At 44.6% G+C, this 16,349-nt stretch overlaps 1 protein-coding gene across 4 annotated transcripts in view; it reads right to left on the reverse strand.

Annotated features, from left to right (window-relative positions):
• The window catches only part of adcy9 (adenylate cyclase 9), a 37,641-nt gene extending 22,439 nt beyond the window's left edge, over positions 1 to 15,202 (reverse strand). The window contains exons 1-2 of one of the 4 annotated variants that reach the window (XM_071504660.1): positions 13,461 to 15,201; positions 10,427 to 13,211 (exon numbers count right to left, since the gene is read on the reverse strand). In XM_071504660.1, the coding sequence (XP_071360761.1) occupies positions 10,427 to 12,332 (1,906 nt within the window). In that variant the 5' untranslated portion in view covers positions 12,333 to 13,211; positions 13,461 to 15,201. Of the gene's footprint in view, positions 1 to 10,426 lie in introns of all 4 variants that reach the window. The other 3 variants (XM_071504664.1, XM_071504663.1, XM_071504661.1) reach the window with 3 other exon arrangements.
• Between the last annotated feature and the right edge of the window lie 1,147 nt (positions 15,203 to 16,349).

Consider the following 16,349-nt stretch of genomic DNA (forward strand, 5'->3'; position numbering starts at 1 on the left):
GAGTTCCTCGTTCTATCCCCCTCCTTCCTCCCTTTCTTTTTTTCTCTCCACTTCCTTTATCTTTTTTTTTTTTTTTTTTTTTTAAATCACACTCTAGGGAATCAAGAAAGCATCTGTGGGTAGTCCGGTGGATCAGTGATCATGTACCATGTGGCCATGAGTTCTTGGGTTTGGGGTCAAACACAGGACCTGTGTCACATCATCCCTAACATAGGGTGGGGTATCAGGACCTGGTTCTCACCTGAATCAGCCCAAAAAAAACAGCACCATCTGCTGATTTACAGCTGCAGGCCTATAATCTGCTGAAAGTAAACATGACATGAAGTGGAACCCGGGCTCAATAACAACATATTGATGAGCAGAATTGGAATAAAATCAAACACGAGTTGCCCCCTCTCCCTCCTCAAAGTGGTTAAAGAACACGTGTCCCTTTTACAACATCCACCATTTCTGTGGAGCTCCTACAAGACTGTGTGTATGTGTCTGTGACATGTAGTGCAGTGGGTTGACAGGAGCAGTGACGCACTCCAAGTGTCATTGCGTCACTCTGATAAACACATACACAGGCACACACACACTCACACACGCATACTCACAGCTGTTAACAAGGCATTTCAGCGTTTCGCTTCACAGAGGCTCTGAGTTCCTCTCGGGGAATCTGTCGCCCAGCGGCGGAGGACGGTCCTTGAGCGGGGAGTGACCAACCTTGGTCCTGCTGCAAAGGGGACGCTGATGACGACTGGCACGTCACCTTGTTTTATGCATGTTCACACGCTTGGCCACATATTAACTCTGCACATGCTGCCAGGTTAACGGTATATGGTATTAAAGCAGGGTGCCAGATGTTTATTCTCCTTATAAGGCCTTATCTCCACATGACATATTTTTAGGTGAGCACAAATGTGCTCGTCTCATTTGAGTCACACAGTCGTTGCATGGGGTGATTCATTCTGTTGTATGACATGGATTCACGATGCCCCTCATCAACCACACACACACACACACACACACACACACACACACACACACATACACACACATATACACACACACGCACACACCTCCCCCACTGCCCTAAGCTAGACTGTGGGAAATCCTTGGGAAAGGGTTATGACCAGAAAACATGCTCCCTCTCCTTCTTCTCTCTCTCCCTCTCTCTTCTCTTCTTCCCTCTAATGTCACACGACTCTCTCTTTCCTCAGACCAACAGGGAACACAGCTTTACATGCTTTTTCTGGTAGGACTTGACTGATACAGGTTTTGAAGGCCGGTAGATGTATTTTTAAAAAAAAGATATCTCAGATAATGAAACAGTGGATCTGAAAACATACATCCATGTTCATGCTAACAGCTTTACTCATTTGCATCAACATTCAACACTTCAACAGAAATCCACCAAAGCACAGGTAGAGATGCTGGTTTCTCCTCTCAACTTCCACTCAACTGACCAGCATCCAATGAAATGACAGGATATATCATGAGCAGTAATGTAAAGCTCTCTGGTTCTCACTGTGCTACATCAACAAATACTCAACAAAACAACTTCATGATGATTCTCTGAGAACAAAGGATACACTGGCAAAACTACTGACTGAAGCAGGCAGGAAGGAGAAGCAGGTACATCTAGCAAGTAAGGTCCTTTGGTAAACAGACAACTCCCTTCCAGAGATTCACCACAGATTGTGAGTCCTGATGAAGTCACACACACACACATTGTTGGGGAAGGCATGAATAAACACTGATACAAGCCCCGTCTACCTCCATATGGTCAAAAATAGATGCTATCCAAATTGATACTTTCATAATGAAAGTAATGAACTTTGGGACAAAGTGATGCTTTCTTAAAAAATATATTCTGTGATTTTGTCTGGAATTTTGTGTGGGACACTTTAAACCTGTAAACCTCTGGTTTTGGACACAATTGAACAGTTAAATAAATAATGTAAACTATAAAAATGTCACTGCATGTTTTTCAGACTTCAGCATACTGTTGGTGGCATACACACACACGCACACACACATACAAAGACACACACAGCTGTGACAGAAGTTGAATATTAAAGAGTTGTCATATAACATACATACAAATGCAAATAAAAATAACTGGCAAAAATAAAAATACAATATTAATGTGCTGCAGAACTGTGTGGTCCTGTGACCCTGTGTGCAAACCTAAAATGAAAGTTCACAAGCCTTGACCCAGCCTTGAACCACACACACAGACACACACACACACACACATTCAAATTTTTACCTCAGCTATGCTGCGAGTCATGCATTCTGTGTGAGCAGGTCAATTAGTAACAGTTTGGCAGGCGTGTCAGGTAGGCCTTTGTCCACAGGAAGTGAATTATCAGGACTTTCCAGAGTCTGATGAGCGATAATGTGCACGCTAAGGTAGAGTTCAACATTTCAAACATTTTCCCAAAATAACATGCCTGCAGAAGTTTTGAAAAAAAGCCACTGATGGTGGCCTGTCCGAGCTGCCGCTGACCACATAACCACAATGTCCGTTGCCACAGACCTCGATGAATGTTATCCCCTGCTTCTTTCCCACGTTTCTTTTCTGCCTCTGTCCTGCACGCTATGACGTTAAAGTAATCTTGCCCAAAGAAGCCCACACTGACAGAGCACTGGATTTTATTATATTTTCGCATGACTTGAGTGTTGATGCAAGCCAGCTTTATCAATATCTACTGAAATAATGAAATATTTTCGGGGTATTTTAAGAGCCAGAACTGCTGCATGGCAGCACCTGGAAATAAGACACGAATCACCTTGTGTGCAATGAAACAGCAAATGAGAGCAAGTAGTGAGAGAATCTAACTGGAGCAAGTCACATTCCAGTAAATCATTACACGGCTTCATGTGGCCGTGATAAAGCCTGTTAGATAATACTGTGATAATAGTGTCTGTTAAACATAGGCAACACACACATGTATAGACTGTATGTAACACTGTTATGTAATGTTTCAGTGAATGACCTGACTACTCTCATACAAATATGAGTATGTGCAACCTTAGGTCTCTATCACACACACACACACACACACACACACACAAACACACCTGGACAGACCTGTCAAAATAATTCAATCTAATAAGAGCAGGTGACTCATCTGTTTGGAATTCAGTTGATCACAGAAATTCTACCAAAAATAGCACAGTGTATTGCAGTGACAGCAAACGCTCTGCAAAGACTAGTCAAAGTGTACATGTGAATGTGAGTGAATGAGTGATTGAGTGAGTGTGTGTCTGTGTGTGTGTGTGTGTGTGTGTGTGTGTGTGTGTGTTACACAGTTGCAATCAGACTAGGACAGGGCTGGGCATGCTTATCAACACTGAACACGCACACGAGAACACAGTTGACTCAACAAATTCTTGAGCAATAGGAATGACAAACTTCTCGTGAAATATGTGGGGTGGATGAATAAAAGAGAGGTGATTAGGCAGCTGTGTGGGAGACTGAGAGAATGACTGAAGGTTACTACGGAAGCATTAAGAGAGGGAGATGCAGAGGACAACAGAAAGTGTTCTTACAGGCATATTCGGATGCAAACGAAGGATTTCTATTAGGAGCAAAAGGAGAACTATCTGTAGAAAGTTCCTGCTATCAGAGCTACTGGCCTCCCCTTATATTCTGCTGCTTCATCAGCTAATAGCTATTAAATTATGATTTAGTGTCAGATCTACACCAACACACAGCATTAATGTAATAAGGAATTAGGATGTACCTAATATAATATTGTAGAAGAGCATAATGTCAGTAATTGTGGGTTCACTCCTGTGCAGTTTGTGTGTGTGCAGCACTGGAAAGTCACTCGAGTAATACTGTCTCCTCTTTGTTTTACACAGGTTACCTTTGTCTGCTCTCACTGAGCACTGTCAAATGTAGAGGACGCTAACTTCCGAAGCACACTGAATGAAACACCTCATGCCTGGAAAAGCACATGATATGCTGAAGAAAACAATGTAGAATATATGCAGATTGAAGTAAATGGGCTACAATAGCAATAAACACCAGATTATCAATGCATAATAGACTTAGTAATCAATGCTGTAATATGATTAATTGTCTAAAAGACTTTAACACCTGGACAAGGGACATTTGAAAGTTTAAATTTTAATTGAATGGCATTGCATTTTTTTTTTCAATTAACATTTTCTGTTCTTAAAAGTTTTATATTTCTAGTTAGTTTCAAACAAAGAGAATATTGATGCAACAAACAACATGTGCCGTGGCTGAACAGACAAAGAAAAGAGAGCTCTCCATACACACACTGAAGGCAGTGTTTTCCCTGTACTACACACTCTGCTTCCTCCTGTCTTGACCTTCCACAGTTTCATCTCAGCTGTCAAACAATCCTGAATACAATAAAAAATAACCATTGAGAACTAGATTGATTCATATCAAGTAACAAAAAACTGCTTTAGTGTCTATTAAATACACACACACACACACACACACACACACACACACAGTTGTGGAACCAAAGGGCAGTTTTACAAGGCAGACAAGTGTTTTTTTTACAAGTATATTATCACCACCAAGTGCCCTGAAAACACTGCAAGAGAGAAAGTGAGCGATAAAACATGAACCCTGGATGCCAGCACTCCTGCCACAGAGATGACTGTCCCTCGCAGGGTAAAGACAAAACAACAACCTACTGTAGGTGATCACCACTGCAACGTTCACCAGTAAATTTGTGTCTGGTCTCTGTCCTTCCTCGGTTTTCACATGTTCAGCTCTGATGCTACAGGGCAGCATTTTTCTTTTTCATTTTGTCATCATACAAACCGACAGCCAGACACACAGACAGAGACACACAGACACACTTGCAAGAGCAGCTAGTCAAGTGATTACAGTTGACCTTTGAACCTTGTAGTGACAGTGATTCTGAGAACCGGTGATGTAGGAGTAACAGGGGCGAAGCAACGCCACAATGGGTCATGAGCCTGAGGGCAACTGTCTCCTCTCAACCTCGTACAGAGCATCGCTCTCGCACAAACGCACGAGTAACACACAGACACGCGGGGGGAAGAGAGATGTGCTGCATGTATACAAATAAAGAGAGAGTATCTTTAAGATGGTGTGTGCAGAGAGGGAGAAAGAAAAAAAAGATAGAAAATGAGCTCACTGCACAAAGACAACATCTAAAGACCCACATCAGTTTCTAACTGCGCTCTGTGCTCACATCTCAGTGATAAATCTGTGTGCATCTATATATGGAAGTCACAAAGACTTCCATCAGTAATTTTGTTTTATGTCCTGGATGTCTTATCTCTATTATAAAACACACACACGCACACACACACACACACACACACACACACACACACACACACACACACTCACTGACAGCTGAAGATCTGCGGAGGGGAGGCAGGTATAATGCAGCAGAGAGAACAAACGGGCTGGAGTCTGTCTCTGCTGTGACTCTCTCCTGCTCAAATCTTCTTTCTCCCATGTTCTGCAATAAAACCTGAATCCACTACAAACAGCAGAAAAACTGGCTGTTTTCAGTGGTGTCGAAGGAGTGCGTCATGGGTAAAGTAGTTGTTCAAATTATTTGAGCTTTGCCTGGACATGACTTTTTTATTAGACTTTTTATTTAAGTTTGTCAATTGAGAATTGTCTGTTCGTCAGCTGATCACTTGATCCAGAGGAAGTTTTGACTTGTCACAACAGGAGAAGCAGAGGTGTTACTAAAAATATTAACAATGGCTCTGTTCTATTCAAGTGTCCCAGAAAGCAGTGTGACAGTGAGGCGGCATGAATAATACCAGGACCCTGAAGCAGCTAAATGGAACTCAGCCATCATTCATTTTATTATATACACCTGTGCTTTTCCCTCTGTGACATGTCACAATGTTGTCTGTGAAACCGTCTGATGTGAGCAGTTTAAAGCAGAGCAGTGCAGCCTGAATTTAAGTCAAACATTACATGACATGGATGAGAGAGGAAAACGTCACCATCAGAGAACTGACTGTATCAGCCTCCTCCTTTGAAACTTACTGGGTTTCACAAAATCTCATGAATGTATTTCGACGAAATGCGGCGCTTAGATCAGAGTCGTTGAACTGATGGTGTGTTACGGTGATCTACATGAAGAATTTCCATGACTTCATGGGAGAACACAAGAGGAAAGAGGGGATTTTCACTGTCCTCAGTCTGCAGAGAAGGATTTGCCAACCAACAACACTACTGGCAAGTCTATGATACAACATATGGTACCTTGACAATGAACAGATTTTTTAACAACGAAATGATCCAGCTGGCGAACGCATATGTCACCGATGTTTGAAAATGAGACAGTTACAAATAACTTTACAGGAATACAGAGTAGAATATCAAAGCCCATGACCCACTGGGGCCGGCCTGGTTATGATTAAGGATCTGCCATTTGCTGCCACATATTTAGGTGACACATTTGATTTAGCGCAGATTAACCAGCCTGAGGGCACAGACTTCTCACCACAACACACTGCGACTGGAATACATGATACTTGCAGACATGCGCCACACACAAACACGCACACACAGAAAGTATCTCCAGACCCACACAGATTGAAACTGACAGGGTGCCAGCGTCACCTATGATACAATGAGAACAGTTCAGGGTCCAAACCTTGAGTCTCCAGATGTGCAACATCCTGCTATTCTCCACTGTAAAATAAAAATCTAGACAGCCTGATGCACACACTTGGCATGCCTGGAAACTCCACAGCCTCATTTCCCCAAGCTGCAACACTCAGCAAGGGGAGCCTAAAAAGGCATCAACGCAGCAGATACAAGCAGGATATTGAGACCAGCCAAACAAAAACCCAGGGCAGAAAACTGCAGGCGTCACCACCTGCAGTGAAATACAAGTGTGTTTCCATGCTAGGAACCGAAAGAGACATGGCAGGACTGGATTATAGAGGATGGAGGAGACGCAAGCAGTCAAGCAGGGGAGGACAGGGAGCAACCAGTGACACAAGTGAGGTTCAGATACAAGGCCAAACAGGAAAATGGAGGATGTAAAATCATTGTCTATCTCTGGAAATAAACGGATGTACGATGTAAAAAAAAAAATGTGTTGACCTAAAACTCGTTATCGTGAGACAGATCAGAGATACACATGGGATGAAGGAAGTGTAGGCAGGAGAAGAGTGTGATGATCACTGGGTTAAGATCTAATAAAATCATTGCAACCTAATGAAATCACCTGAATACGGCCATAAACATGCAAATTTTAAAGTGGTTTTGGAAATCCTGCAATGTTCCTAAAATATCTGACATGTCATACCTGTTGCCATCTACATATACGTGGCCAATTCTCACTCCATTGCTGCTAGTTAGTAACTGCTAGTCAGTGCCTTTGCTTGTGTCTGCAGATGAACAAAGTCCGGTTTTACCTTTTCTATTTTAGAGCAACTGTGTTATTATATTCTAATTTCATGAAACAGAACTATTAATGTGGATATGATATACAAGTACACTGTATCTGATTACTTTTCAGGAGTTTGCACAGTTCACACTTCATCCTAAACTTCTCATCTATCTCTGAAGTGCTTCCAGCCTTCAAAATATTCGCTCATTTCGCCTCGTAGTTAAACCCCTCACTGCATACCTGCATAATTAATGCATTTGTCAACGGAGACATGACTCATCCCTTCCGTGCACTGCACTGTTTGTGGTTCAATCATCCCTCACAATCCATCACATAGATCACTTAGAGTGCATTTCTGAAACAACCACTGGCGCACTACAGCGTCGGACCAACTGGCAGAATTCATGGTCAAACAAAGGCTCGGTTTGCTCAGCGCTTGTTGTTTAAAGCGGAGCGGGGCGATGGGTGTTCAGGGACTAACAGAGAGAGAAAGGTTGAAAACATGCTATCTGAGGCGAATCGTTCAGCCTGCTGGGGGGATCTGGAGCAAAGCCTTGACTAAAGACAGGCAGACAGCGCTAAAGCAGTGTTACACAACAGACCACATGCACAGGCCGGGGTGACAGGTGAGAGTCTGGGGCAATGAATGTGATAACACAACGAGGATAAGGACAAGCAGGGGGAGCGTGAAAAAAGGAACGAGAGAAAAGGACAGACAGTCAGAGGGAGATGGGGGATGAAAGAAATACACTCAGTCGTCGTGAGTGGGTTTATCACTCATTCTTCTACAGAACGTGTCAGACGAGGGAAACAGGAAAAATGATTTCTAAAACCTCAATTTTGAACCTGCCTCTACTGAATTTTTAAATACTGTGCAACTCTTTTCAAACTAAATAACTGACCAGGTATTAAGTGGGTTTTTTTTTTGTGAGTTTGAAATGGAGTGGACAACAACATGAACACCTAGAAAAAAATCTGATTTCTCCAACCACTCAGCCTCCTGTGCAAAACAGTAGTTACATCAACAAGAGGTGGTATGTTGATTTCTCTCAAAATGAGACTAAGTCAAACTCTTCGTCTGTGCTACAGAAGCTAACTGTTAAGGGCATCTCTTTCTCTGAGCAGGAAGCTGTGGGTCTCTGTTTCAGCTGGAAACGAGATGCCAACCCCCCTCCCTTCTCTCCCTGAACAAAAGCTGCATGTCAATATCTCACTCTGTCACTGTTCACTCGTCTGGAAATAGAGAGTGATGGCACCATTTAGAGCCAAGTGTGAATATACTCTGACATAAGGCCTGACAATAGAACAGACAGTCTCTGTTCGCAAGAGACCTAAGATTAGACGGTCCACGAGGAATTCCCTGCTGGAGAGATTAGCTCCATTGATGCTGCTTTTCACAGTATTGAGACAGGCTGAGTGTGTCTGTGTCTTTGTGTGTGTGTTTTATGACAAAGGTCCATCGTGTTACCAGAGCCACAAGTGATGTCTTAAAAAAAGAAAACCTAACTTCATCGAACCAGCAGCAGAGAAAAGCAAGCAAATCTTGCCGATTTTGAGGCTGTAACCATCGAAATGTTTATTTTTTATTTGATGAATGACCAGATTGCAAGGTCTTCCCGTTAAATGCCTTTTTAATTCACTGCCAAGTACACAGGACTATGTTAGTTGTCTGCACTACTGAACCACTGAAACTAATTCCTTTTTTTTTTTTTTCCACTTAGCAAATAGCATGATGGACAAGTTGCAGACAGCCCAGTCAAATTTCTTTCCATATATTTTACCAGCCTCTGTCTGGTGTCTGTCTAGCCTGTGCACCATCCCACTACTATTCCTATCCTACAAGTGTCGGACACAATATGGTGATCAACTGTTTAATCCCGTGGAATCCAGCACAATACCTGCCTCAGAACAGTAAAGCCGGCCAGCCCTCCTCGTACCAACTGCGATCTCTAGCTCCAACATTCTGGCCGACCACAACACAACAAGCCACAAACACAGTCAGAGATGGGAGGACAAAACAGCCTGTTGAGGTTACTTACAAGAGAAGGCCTGATCTGTGAAGCCAAACTAACCTCGTTTGAACCACTGAAATGATCAGATGTATCAGTGTGTGTCACAGTCGCACGCAGCTGTCATGTCGTCCTCGTGCTGTAACTATCCATTAATAGTATTACTATGCAACATTTGTCTGTAGCGAGGATTTCACATCCGTTTGTTGTATTTAGAGATTAAAGGTTCTAATCTCAAGATCACAACCCTCTGTCATTTAAATATGGAGCTCCAAAACAAATCTGTAGCGTTCTCCTCCAAAATAACAAACAAATAATTCATTCAAATTTGTACAAAAAATGCTGATCGCATAAGGGAATTCACCCTTTTACAGTGGGTAATATATGTCCTGGCATTAAATGTGTGTGCTGACTACACTAAATTTCACGTGTTAAATGACTTAAATTGGTTTGTTTTCTTAAAGAAAGATATTCTACAGGTATAGAGACAGAGGCAGTTAATATTAACTGAGTGTTGAAAGATATCCAGTTGGTATAAACCAAAACGCTTCTCTCTTCCTGGTGCTCTAATCTCTGCATCTTGTAGCCTGATCTGCTTCTGTTGGGCGACTGTGTCAACAGGACTAACTGGTCAGATAACATATTTTAGTGCTGTCTAGGCTTGCAGTGACCCCACTCAACCTCGATGACCATGTTCAGACAATGTAGACGTTCAACCTTTATCATGTGCATTTACTGAAATGCAATGGCCTCTTCTTATCGTGCATTTTTAGCCTTTACTGCACTTCTTCACAGTTCACAGCTCAGCATGTTATCACAAGCCCACTTAACCTGGGAGATAAACTTATAGATAATTTTTAAATTACAAATTCATCTTTCAAAGTCAAATCATGAATCACCTGAACCCTTGTTCCAGCCCAGTGATTCTCTCTTTGTAACTGCCTTCAATTTCTTTAATATCTAACTTCTGTACCCTGATTTTCAGTTCATCTAAAAAAAAAAAAAAAAAAAATCCATAGAAGTCAGATGTAAAGGGACACTCACCCTTCAGTTTCTCCACCGCGCTCTGCCCGGCTCTCTCTGCCACCCGCCCATCCTCCCTCTGGTAGCGGTCATCCAGGAACCGGGCGGTGGCCTCTGACAGGTGGACCTTGCCTGCCACACCCAGCTGCTCCATCAAGTTCGCCAGGTTGACATCATTTGACCACACGTCGAACTTGAATCGTTTCATTCCAAGGATCCCGCACAGGACGGTGCCCGTGTGGACGCCGACACGCATGCTGACAGTCTCGCACGTCTCCTGGCAGAACTGCTCGATGGCCTGGATCATGCCCAGGCCCATCTCCACGCAGCAGTAGGCGTGGTCCGGTCTCGGCTCGGGGCACCCCGCCACGCAGTAGTAGCAGTCTCCCAGAGTGCTGATCTTCTCGCAACAGGTCAGTTCACAGAGCCGGTCAAAGCGTCCAAACAGGTCGTTGAGGAGCCCCACCAAGGCTGGCGCTGACTTATTGGCAGACATTTTGGTGAAACCCACAATGTCTGCAAAGAGGATGCTGACGGGCTCCATGCGTTTCATGTTGAAGGGCCTAAATATGATCTGTCCGCGGGGGATGGAGGTCTTCTTGCGCTTGTGATTGTTGTGAGGGTAATTTTTGGGGCTTGTGGCACTTTGGGCTTGTGAAGCCCCGCCACTCCCTCCGCCACCCACCGAGACAGCCGAGGCCGAGCAGGCGCCAGAGGAGTAACGCTTGCCGGAGTTCTCACCACCGCCCTCATCGTCACCCTGCTTCATCAGCTCATCTGCGACTCGCCGTGGCATGACCGAGTGGATCATGCGTTCCTTCAAGGCCTTTTCCACTTCTAAGTCTTTGCCATGCATGATAGCCTGGCCCACCTTGAGGAAGGTGCTGCGGGAACGCACCTCCGACATGATGAACAGGTGGATGCCGATGACGTGGGCACACAGGTGGAGCAGAGCTTTGGCCGGGCCCAGCCAGCGCAGTGTGTCTCCTTCCCAACCAGAACCCCCGGACACTGTTCCCCATTCGGTAGCGTCATAACTCCTCCGAAGCAATGGTAGCCACCCTAATGCCTCAAATAATATAGAATAGAGGAGCCCCAGCATCACCGAGGCATACAGACGGACATGGAGGACACTGTATAACAACAGCAGAACCTCCATGCACAGGGAGAAGGTGCCTACAGGGGAGATGCAACGGGTTGAAGATGGTGATACTTCATCTAGTGAGAGACGTGAGCCGTTCCCACCGCCGGCCCACTCCAGCTCAGTGTACCCCGCAGTCTGAGTCTGTGGGGCTAAGGTGATGGCGAAGGTGACCGCTATCAGGAACAAGGAGGTTTGGTTGTACAGCCGTGCGTATGTCTGGGTGAAGGTGAACAAAAACAGGAGCACTAGAAGGAGCAAAAAGGAGGCCGTGGGGGCTAGAAAAGTCATGGGGCCGCAGCGGTCACTGTTGACCCCAAAGTACACCCCCCAGAGCACAGCTGCCACTGCAAGGTAGAACAGGACATAACGGAAGCGCCGCTGTGTCTGAGGAAAGCACCTCTCCTGGCACGCCTCTTCCAGGATGGGGGAGTCAAACTTGGGGTCCCAGCATTGCGCAGCAGAGCGCTCGAACAACGGCGGCGCCTTCCTGCGCACCCTCGGGGCGGAGGTCACGGCGGGTCTGGAGTCTGCTGAGCTGCAGCTGGAAGAGATACTGTATTTGTGGAGGTTAGGGTTCATTTTACTCACAGCCCCATAGCCCGCAGCTCCTCCTCCTCCTCCTCCTGCTGCTGCTCCACTGTTGGCAGCCCTCAGTGGCTCATGTTGATGCATGTGTGGCGCGCTGTTGGTGATCCGCACGGTGACGGCGCCATCCCCGCTGGAGTCGCAGCTCACTTCCGTGCCATGCATGAGAAGCTGCCGGTGATGTTGCAGAGTGGCCATATTGACTGGTGTGACGCGGAAACGCGGGAGAGGGGGGGTGGGGTGCGGGTAGAGGTGTTAAATATTAATATGATATCTTCTGATGGCGCTCAGGCGATTACACGCGGTGCGTGGGCGCCGTGTGTGTGCACATGTGGCACGGGAGAGGAGGGAGAGCGCGGCTGCGGGACAGGGGCAGGCAGGCAGACAGAGAGCGGGGGGGGGGGGGGGGAGAGCAAAGGTGTTTGTTGGAATAATCACACTGCATGAATGGCGAGCACGGCACAGACGTCTTTGCTACGCACACAGCAGCCTGCACACTCACTCACACAAGACGCGCCGTTCCAGTTTCTTGAGCAGTTCATTATCCGACCCCGGGTTTGCGTCAGTACTCACATTACATGTATCCTTCTCCAAAGAGGCTCTGGGTTTGAGCCCGGCTTTCTCTCCGGCTGCGGTAAAAACACTGTCATCACTCTTACTGCCTCCTGAATTGAACATCCTTCTCGGAAAGGACTGGTTAGTGATGCAACGGTTTTTTTTTTTTTTTTTTTTTTATGCCTTCATCAAGTCAGTCCTGACGTTACATGACTGGAAATTGCCTCCTCTGGATGTGCGCAATCTTTCGATACTGCTGACATTACAAAGTCAGACAGCTTCAGGAAAAATGCCCAGATTTCTCTTCATTCCGAAATAACTCTGTTTGCGTGGAAAAAACAGCGTTCAGGTCCAGGGCTTCATTGTATGAGCAGACACAGATACAAGCTGTCAGCAGTTGGCGTTGTGCACAGCAAGTGGCAACAAAAGTTACACTGTCCTCTTATCTCCACAACATGCGCGACGAATTGTCGATTCCCCTTCTGAAAAACGCCCCCAAGTCTTTACGAGCAGCTCGTAGCGCTAGAACAGAAATGAGTGGACATCATGAGCTCTGTCATTAGAAAGCATCAAAACTAGCTTCAATGAAAAAATAGTGTCAAAAAAGAAAGTAACAATCAGCCCTCTCTTATAAAAGAAGCATTATCGTTTTACACGGACTTTATATGCTGTGAATGTGTAAAGTAATGCCAACCTTAAAATGTGGCTAAACTGTTAATTCCGTTAATTAAGAAAAAGAAAGTGGGTGATCTGTAATTAAGGAGACTTTACCTTCCACTACATCCCTTCTCATGCATTGCTCAGTGTCCTAAGGATTTGCGTTTCTTATGCTCATACATTCTCCTTCCATCTTTATTCCAGCGGGCCTTTGCAAATATTCCGGGCTGAGTTATTTTGGAGCCCTGTCCAGTCCAGGAATCAGATCATAAGAGGCCTGACAGACAGGCCTATTCCCACGGATCCAGCCCCGTCCTTTCCTGAACTCCCTCTCCGGATCTGCACCGTTTATTCCGCCTCTGCCTTCCAAAGAGGGGGTCGGGGAGGGGTATGCGCTATTCAAAGACGCGTAATCCGAAAAGAGAAGCGCAGAAAATACCATCCGCTGGCCCGAATTAGCGTAGGTTTGCCTCTGCTGGGAGTGTCTGCAACTTGTTGCGCGCAGTTGGCAAAACATACAGCTATGAGGAACAGCCTTGGTCGAAACAGGCTGGTCTATAAATAGTGATGATCAAAACTCTTGCAATAACAACACCAACGGTGTGTAACATTTGAATGCTTTTCTTCAACTTATTCTGCGGACTAGCAGGAGCGCTTGATACAAAAAGTAAAACTTAAAAATCAAGTCGGAAAACGCGTGCAAAACGTCAGCGATAGGCCCCCTCTCGCTTCCAAAAGCTCCCAAACTTTTTTTCCCAGGCCGTATTTCCTGCGTTTGGAGAGGAGACCCAGTTAGGAGTCTCTGGTTATTTGGAGCTGGGGCTGGATTTCCTCCCCTCGCATTCCCCCCAGAGCAAAGAAGTAGAAAATCCCCAGAGCAGTAAAGGAAACCCCTTGGATGTGTCCTCGGTGGGATTATCAAAAACCGCCCCCACAAACAGCAATGTCTCCTTATCTCAAGCAATTCCTTGGGTCTGGATAGCTCTAGTTTTCGCTGGCATGCATGTGTCCAACAAACACAACACTGTGCGCTCTGGCTGTGGTGCGTCCTCTTCCGTCCGCCGCTGGTTGCCACCCTTTCCCCCCCCCGATATATCTCTCTGCTGGAGTTGGGGGCGAAACAGAAACAGACCTGCAGCGGGAGTTTTGCGGCTGGTTTTCCGTCTTATGCGGGCAAACGTACAATCTCCACTCCTGTAGCCGCCACCATCTTCGCTGTGACTGGGTCGGAAATCCTCCCCCAGCTGTTGTGGCGGTGCGGGTTGGGGGGGGGACCAGCCTGTCAAGCGAACCACACTTTTAAAAAACACGGTTTCCGGTCTGCCTTTCAAGGAGGCCAAGAAGATTTAGTCTATAGTTCAATATTTTGACGTGTAGCCTAGTGGCTTAAAACCTACAAAACGGTGGTGGTGGCAAAGCTGCAGACGACAGGAGGCGTTGAAATGCAATAAACTGTTCAGCTGGTTAAAGAAACTATTCAAAATCACGAGTTTCTGTCTGTATAGGGAATAGTAAAAGGTAATAACTGAACCAAGATCTTAGACTTAAAAACTCGCTGTTTGCTGATATTAGCTATGTCATGCAGCTTTATTAACTTTATACAATTTTTGTGACTTTATTTTACAAACTATTATGCAAATAGGCAACCTGAATGTCGGATAAAGCATTATCCCCAAGAAATAAATCCATTTAGTCAAGCATGTTTGCATTTGAGTAGTTTTCATTTAATTGACAGTAGCTTTTAAAATGATTCATCTATCTACTGTTTACTAGGCTATCTACTGTACACTGCTTATTCCTTTGAAAAAAAAATGAAGACAGGTGTCTAGACAGGTATAATTTAGCAACATGTCGACGTGGTTATCCAGCAACAAGTCTTACATGCTGACCTTAACCCTGAGACACAGAATTAACTGAACTGTGACGTTGAAATGTAACTTTCACCAAAGTAAAATACAGAGCTTTTATTTTGAAGGCCTGCGGTATCTCCCTGGTTGTCTCTGTGTAACTTGACGATGATCGTGTTGGGTGTCTACACTGGAGGTGCGTTCATGACACATAAAGCTTTGCTATAACGTCTTAGAACGGGGGGGGGGGGGGGGGGGGGGGGTCATTTGGTGCGTTCAAGGTATCAGTTCATAGGTGTCAGTCTTTCCTATTTTTCCTACTAACTGCAGTGCAGCAACACTATACACTGGAGGGAATTTGTTAATGAGTTAAACTTTGTTGTACTGACTAACCAAGTACCAGATGTAAGTGCCATGGGTTTTCTAATTTGATATATAGGTATTGGGTATAACTGCCTCCACTAAACGTAGCCTTAATCACAGTATTTGACATCGCTGTAGTGTACTCTCTATAGACATGAATGAAACATGGTTCTAAAATTCGACTTGAATTACAAAAAAGAACAATTTGTTATTGTTTACCCTGTTTAAAATGTGATCCAATACTTCATATGTACCATTTTCTTCTTGTTAGAGGCAGATGATATTACTTAGGCTACATCTGTCTTGTACTGAAATATCAACACAGTATCAAGTATATATCTTTCCATGGCTGTTTTGAGGATGCTCAAGCTGTGCACACAAATAAAATAGAAATAAAGCCGAAAAATATAAAATCTAATATGTTAGCCTACCTTTTATATGTATATCTAATATTTGAAATGGGAACTCTTTTTAACTTTATTAGTGCTCTTGATTGTATTTGCAGTGGCGTCAGGTTTGGTGGAGAATCTGCTCTTAAAATAAAAGCCAGGTGGAAAAACCACTTCCGACGAGGAACACATTTCAAGCAGTGATTTTTGTGACAACAATAAAAGGAATTTAATGTGGTCTTTATATTGACAAAAGTAATGTTATAGATAGATAGATCCTATACATTTTCCTCACCATTCTGAATTTTATTTTCCATTTTTTATGTATTATACTTTGATATAATGTTTAAAAATGCAATTTGAGGCACAGTTAATATTGTCTGGGGAGTGGAAGTACACCACTG

The sequence above is a fragment of the Trachinotus anak genome, unplaced genomic scaffold, assembly GCF_046630095.1.
Source record: "Trachinotus anak isolate AG129_WGS33_773 ecotype Australia unplaced genomic scaffold, CSIRO_AGI_Tana_v1 ptg000019l, whole genome shotgun sequence".
NCBI lineage: Eukaryota > Metazoa > Chordata > Actinopteri > Carangiformes > Carangidae > Trachinotus > Trachinotus anak.